Source organism: Stegostoma tigrinum, chromosome 9 (genome assembly GCF_030684315.1).
Source record: "Stegostoma tigrinum isolate sSteTig4 chromosome 9, sSteTig4.hap1, whole genome shotgun sequence".
Classification (NCBI taxonomy): Eukaryota; Metazoa; Chordata; class Chondrichthyes; order Orectolobiformes; family Stegostomatidae; genus Stegostoma; species Stegostoma tigrinum.
The window spans coordinates 87,119,654-87,126,951 of record NC_081362.1 but is presented as its reverse complement, the minus strand read 5'-3'; the positions used below and the strand labels follow the sequence as shown (position 1 = coordinate 87,126,951).

Genomic DNA, 7,298 nt, shown 5'->3' with positions numbered 1-7,298 from the left:
AGACTCCTTAGCTACCTCAACAACACCTCCTCCCACCCTGTATCCTGCAAAAACTCCATCCTGGTTTCTTAATGCCTTCATCCTGGTCACATCTGCTCCAACAAAAGGTTCTGCTCCTCAGCATCATGAATGTCCATCTTTTTCACACAATGCTCTTCCCCCCGTCATCCAGGCAGCCCTCCACCATTCGCCACTCCACAACTCTTAGCCACCACCATCCCCTTCATCTACAATGGATAGGGCCCACTTGTCCTCACTTTCCATCCTACCAGCCTCTGCATCCAACGCATCATCCTTAAACACTTCCACCAACTCCAATAGACCCCACCACCGAGAACATCCTCCACAGCCCACCCCTCTCTGCCTTCCACAAGGACCATTCCTTTCGCCACTCCTTTGTTCATGCCACACTACCACCACCCCCCCCAACCACTCCAATTTGCTCGGTTCCTTCCCAGTAACCGTAGAAGATGCAAAACCTGCCCACACACAACCTCCATTCATTGCTGTAAACAGTTCTTCCATGTGAGACAGCTTCACCTGCATCACTTCCAACCTAGTCTATTGCTTGCGGTGCTGCCAATGTAGTCTTCTGTACAGCAGAAAGACCAAACATAGACTAGGTGACTGTTTTGCGGAGCATCTCCACCTGGCCCATAATGGCCAACCAGTCACTGGCCATTTCAACTCTTCGTCCCACTCCACCTCCAAAATGTCCAAACTCGGCCTCTTACAGTGTTGCAGTGACTCGGAACACAAATTTGAAGAACAACACCTTATCTTCCACCTGGGCACCCGACAGCCCGGACACCTCAACATCGAGTTCTCCAATTTCAAATAACCTTACTCCCCATCCCCCATTCCCCATCTCTCCTTCCAGCCCCACCTCCTCCCTTCCATCCCACCTGCTGATCCTTCCTTCCAGACACCAACCGGATTAATCTATCCCATCAATCAATCAAGTCATATCAGGACACAAGTGTCCACCTATCACCACCATTCCACCACCACTCCTTCTCCCCCACTTTATCTGCAGCTTCCCCTACCCCCATATCCTGTACTGAGGAAGGGTAATACCCAAAATGTTGACTGCTCCTTTCCTCTAGTTGCTGTCTGGACTGTTGCGTTCTTCTGTTTGTCTACCTTGGATTCCATCATCTGCAGTTTTCTTTTGTCTCAAACCAAGTTATTAATATTGCTGCACAACAAACGCACATCTACAAAAACACTCTCAATGTACCAAGGAGGAGGAAAAATGAAAATTCAGCAAAGTGTAGGGGGAATTCGGACAGAAGATTAAATACATTATCAAATTTTCAGGGATTACTTTAAGCCAAGAAGATAAAAAGAAAGGTGGAATGGTTGTGGAAGAATTTCCAAAGAGAGAGCCCCAGATAAATTAAAGGTTTGTTGTTAACAGAATCATGGCAATGGCATGTGGGATGACGAGATATGATAAGCATTATCGTGAAGTAGGATGGGATAGGAATATGAAGAAATATGTAAAGAAGTAGAAAATTTTAAACTTTGTAACTTGTATTTTATGTGCATAATAGAATTCCTTTCATAGAAAGGATGACAGTGAACATAAAAATGAGGCTGACATTTAAAACTAAACAAGTATACAAATAACAGTTCAATGATATTATATAACCATCATACAAATCCCTTAGTAAACATTTCTAAAGTCATACAAGTCTACACAAAACATTAACTAATTGTTTAAGATGTAAATAAACAGGATACATTTGTATAATTAATCTGCACAGTGTTCAATCATAATACTGTAATGTTTCATATAATATAAAATGATTGTTCTTCGGCATTTTAAAACAACCCTTTGGAAAGCACATACATTCTTCACTGATTTTGAATAAGTAAAAGATAGATATAAAATAAACAATGTTAATTTTATATTTTGTGAAAAACTTATGTTACATGTTTGAAGACAATATAAATAATTCATTATGCAACAACTTAAGCAATAAGTTCCTTAATTAAATACTGACAGAGGGACAATGAGGGAGAGAAACAGCAAGCAGAAAAAGGAAAGTAAAAGGGTGCTTTTAAGAGCTGACAGAGACTTAATTTTTAAAAAATGACCTACTGGAGAAATGGAAAATATCATCCAACTTTTTAAAAGTTCTGAATTCTTCCAATGAGCTATTATTGATGCAGTTTGATTAAATTATGGCTACAGTCTCGTAGAAAGCAGAATGTAAAATATGTAACCACTAAACAAACAGTAGTGCGAGATTAACTTAAATAAAAGATTTGGAGGAAAGAATTTCCTAGATGATTCGGCCTGGTTTATAGATAGCAGAACAATGAACTAGCATTTGGAAAATATTAATTTGTACTTTGTAAATTTTAGCAACAGTTTTGCCTCATCTATTTTACTTGTTATTTCTGCAATCTTCTTGGATCATGTTCTAGGTTCATACAAGCTATATTTCACAATCATTAACATCTGAAAATTGATCACACTTGCAGATCACATTTATATGGAGCAAAGCAGTTAGTATAGCCTATTTCCTCAGTTACTGTTATGATAAAGACAAGGATCAGCACACCTCCACATTAGTAATATTAGAAATTAAAACAATAGATAAAATAGACAATTGCAGATCCAGGTAGAAAATAGAGCAGGATTCAGTGATTAATTTGTAAAAGTTAGTTCTTGCATGCTTAGTTGGAGTTTGAAGAAATCTGGCAGTACAAAAGATTAGGAGGACGTGAGGTGTCTGTAAAAAAATTCTAAAGATAATTGTAAAGGTGCTACACAGGATATTTGTTAGGAAAACAATGGCACATGAAAATAAGTGGATTGTCATCACATTAATAGACAACCTCGAAACAGAATAGGTAATAATGATTAATGGGTATTTCTCTAGATTGGCTACTAAATTAGGGTTCTGACTCTGACCACTAGAAAAATAAAGTTGAAGATTTTTGATAATGACTTGGGAAATGGTAAATAGAAGAAAATCACAGCTGGTACTAATAGGTTTGTGAAGTTAGTGAATAGGCTGCATATGTTTCTCAGAGAAGGGAGAATAAATAATTTAGGGAAAAAAGAAGCACAAAATATTACCTAATCGTTAAATTCTTCCCAAGCTGTCTTGTAATTCAAATGCAATAACTGTTTAAAAGGTGGAAGCATGGGAAAGGATCATAAAATGTCAAATATAAATTTTGTGTTACAGATGCGTTGAATGCAAAGCAGTAAAGTGATGGTGACGTATTAGAGATCTGGTTAATGTTGCCTTGCACTTACATAGCACTGTAACATATTCTCAACATATTCCAAAGGTGTTTTACCATTGATGAGATTACTCTTTAACTGTTCCTCCTGTTATGTAGGCAACACAGAAATCAATTTCCACCCAGTAAAGTCACATAAACAGGACATGCATGAATGATCAAATAACCTTTGTTTTGACGATGTTAATTAAGTCTGTCAGGCCACAATTGTGTACTCTGATTAGTTGTTGGCACCAAATTATTTTTTAAAATTGAAGCCATAGAAATAATAGTGAATATTAACTAGGACATTTCTGGTAATAAACAGGCATTGATTTTAAGGAAAGTTCAAAATAATGTGGCTTTTTCACAATAGCAAAGATAAGAGAGGTCTGAGAGGATTTATAAACTTAGAAAGTTTTGATATGGTAAATAATGATTTTGTTTTTTATAAAAAAAAGTGAACAAGTAACAAGAGGGCAAAAAGTACAAGATCACTGGACGAATGAAGGCAGATTGCTTACAAAAGAGTAATTTGAAAATGGAATGTTTTGCTGAAAGTGACTTGGCAATAGAGCTTACACCATCATTTTGATGGAAACTGAATAAATATTTAAACCATAAAAAGAAATATGCAAAAAAAAAATTTGGAGTGAGCTCAGTTTGAAAAGCAGATGCAATGGACCTTCTATGTGTAATTTTGATCATTTAGTGCAGCATTAAAAATGCACAACCTGAAATACTTGCAAATAGGATGAAAACAAGAACAGAAACGGAATCTATTCTGTCTCTCTTCCTCCCATTGCCAGAAGATACTACTACTTCTGGAAACAATTCCATTTCCTCCAAAATTACTACGTTTTCATGTCATGGTCTGGAATTACAAATGTTCCACTAAATTCTTATTTCAAAGGATAGTGCTGTAACATAAACAATGCCGTTGCATATTACTCCAAAATTGATATAAGGCACACATAAGGATACATTTCACAGTAGGACAACATTATTCCTTTGATACTATGTTCAGTGCATTTTTGGTCTCCGTTTACACATAGTAATTCTAAGAAATAATTTTCTATTCTGTTTTTAAGTGAATAATTCTAGCACATCCCAAAAACCACCTGGTCCACCTTCATGCAAGCTTCCTGCCATTTCTATCATTGTATCAATACAAAACAGATGAAACCAAGGATGGGTAGAAATATGAAGAAGGCAAATGAAAACTTGCTTCTGACCCTCTCAAGTCTGTACATCTGGCAGTTGGAGATGTACAATGGTAAATGACGACTGGACTGATTTCCAATTTTTCTTTCTTTGTCATTGGAAGCATCATACAATTGCTTAGCATCTCCTAGTGATAGCACAATAAAAATTGGGAGCTTATTGTTAATTGGTTCATTGCAGCATTACTCATTCTGCTGCTAGTGAAGGCAAACTTTTCTTTAAATGATCATTCATTGATAGTTGCTTGTTCAGTTAAAACAACTTCATCTAATCATAATGGTATTTAGAAAGCAATTCTGAAGTGTGTATTCTTGTTAGATCATTTGTATTGCTATTCCATCTTATTGTGGGTTATCATAAATGAACTTCCAGGTTAGCTAAGCATGACTCCTGTAGGTGCCACTTCCAACAAGTCTGTTGCTGGGAAGTCCAAATAACACTGAATGAAAGTGACAATGAAGGCAATTCACTCCAGTGTTCAATGCTACCTAACCCATTATACTGAATGCCTCATAAAATGAGCTCTCTCTATTTTTCATGTGGACAAATACGTTCTGTTGAACATTTCTGTAAGTGTTGACATAAACTCTCTGGTACTGACACAGGAATGATTAAGAGTTTTCCCAATTGCTTTCTACATATTAAATAAAACTTGTTGCAAAATCACAACAGGAGATCTGGCAATTACTCCAACAACTGCTCTTAGCTTCACGTGACGAGTCTTCAGTTTGGGTTGCAAGTAGTGATGAGGTATAAAATAATCCATTAAATCACTTAAAGAAATTACTGTTAGGCTTAATATTTTTGAGTCTTCCCAATTGTGAACTTCCATTGCAGGACATGTTCACACTTATCACACAATGCAATTTACTTAAATTATAATTTAATACTCAAGAATAGATCAGTCCCGGGCTTGGCTAGTTAGCAAATTTATCATGATGACATTGCCATTAATTATACCACAAATTCCAGCAGTTGTTCTTCTCCAAGAAGATCGAGAGATAGACAGTTCATTGAACGTTTTCCATAAAAGGTGGACTTAGTTTTACAGTCCGCTGTGTAGTAAGTGTAGCAAAATTGGCTATCTTTGTCGTCATTGATACAACCAAAGGTGTAGCTCTGGGAGCTGTCTGAAGATAAAGTAGAGCCTAAAGGTAGTTGCTGTTGGTACAGTCGCACATCGTCCAAACTCTGACTGTGGCGATCAGTCGAGTTTCTACGTTTAGATCGAGGAGCCTGTTACAGTGGAGACACATTTATTCATTTAGCTTTTCTAAGTTCTTAAAAATTAAACTGTGGAGTTCAGTTCTTTGCATTCATATATTAAACCAGTACTTGTCTAGGTGCTATATTAAAAAGGTGCTCTGTCATCAATTATTTCACCAGTAGAGCATTAAAAAGAATCTTCATTTTATCTAGAAGAAACTTTTAACCTATATCTAGTTTCACATAGATTCATACTACTGTTGTTATTACCCAAGCTGTTTTCTCACTGATGTTAAAAATGGCTTAACAGCAAGTTTAAAATATAGCAGAGCAGTGGGTTCATCAATAATATAGGAGACCTCAAATTATTGGTCTGTTAATCTACATTATAAACATGACTGCTCTTTATGTTTACTCTCTCCTGGGCAACTAATTAACAGAGCATCTTTTCAATGTAGCACTTAGACAATTACTGGCTTAATATATGAATGCAAAAGAACTGAACTCTAGTGTCTTAAAAAGAAAGTAAAACCAAGGCATCATACCTGTGAAAGCGAGTCTACACTTTGTCCTCGAAGTTTTACTGAAGGATCACACAAACTCACAGCAGTATCAATGCGAACATCTGCAAAGTGAAACAAGCTCTTACTTCATTGCTAAAACAACACATAAACATGATCTAATTTTATGAAGATAATGTCAATATTGGCTTCCTTTAGGTTCCTTCACCAAAAACTCAAATCATTTCTGTAAGCAGGTGAGATTTTGATTATTTCACTTCCTAGGATTCCATTTGTTTATAATTAAGCTCTTTGACCTACATCGGCTGGGTAAATCTATTTATATTGTCAGATAGGATAGTGAATTTTTGTGTGTTTTGGGGATTCGGTTCCACAAACCACAAGTCAGCAAGTTTGGCTACAGGACATCACTACGGAGCATTGTGACACAATTCACGGAAGAGATCAATTAAAAATCTTAACAGCCCATTATGTATCGGCAGCTTATATTTATCCAGCCAGCACCTGTAGCATCTTAAAACATCTCAAAGTGATTCACAGATGTGTAATCAAACAACATTTCACATTAGAGCAATAGTCAGAATCCCGATCAAAGTGATAGATTTTAAGGAGAGTTCTAAAAAAAGGAGATAAAGATGCGAAGAGGTTGACAAAATTCCAGAGCTTTGAAAGTTGTTAGCAGAAGGCACACCAGCCAACAGTGCAGTGATTAAAATACAAGATGCTTTGGAGAGCAGAACTGACTAGAAATCTGAGATGCTCAAGACGCCACAATTAGCTAAAACATGGATGTCTTCAAAGGTCGTAGGATTTGAGGAGATTGCAGAGGAGGAAAGAGGATTGTCTCGACAGATTTGAACAAAAAAGGATGCAAATACTAGAGTCTAGAATATGATTAACAGGTAGTAATATTCCTGTGAAGTACCTTGAGATGTTTTAATATGTTAAAGGTGCTGGCTGGATAAATACAAGATGCTGCTGTTATGTACAAGGCTGTTAAGATTTTCAATGAATCCCCTCTGAACTGTGAGAGCATTCCACAGTGACAGCTCATATTTGATTTTTAATTTATAAAATGCAGTCCCCAAAAACAGACTTAGCCAA

At 36.6% G+C, this 7,298-nt stretch overlaps 1 protein-coding gene across 8 annotated transcripts in view; it reads right to left on the bottom strand.

The window, feature by feature from the left end:
• Positions 1 to 1,604: 1,604 nt before the first annotated feature.
• The window catches only part of zgc:172136 (uncharacterized protein LOC566376 homolog), a 114,462-nt gene continuing 108,768 nt past the window's right edge, over positions 1,605 to 7,298 (bottom strand). For all 8 annotated transcript variants that reach the window (XM_048536602.2, XM_048536601.1, XM_048536597.1 and 5 more), the window contains 2 exons: positions 6,219 to 6,298; positions 1,605 to 5,703 (listed from right to left, as the gene is read on the bottom strand). In XM_048536602.2, the coding sequence (XP_048392559.1) occupies positions 5,422 to 5,703; positions 6,219 to 6,298 (362 nt within the window). In that variant the 3' untranslated portion in view covers positions 1,605 to 5,421. The remainder of the gene's footprint in view (positions 5,704 to 6,218; positions 6,299 to 7,298) is intronic.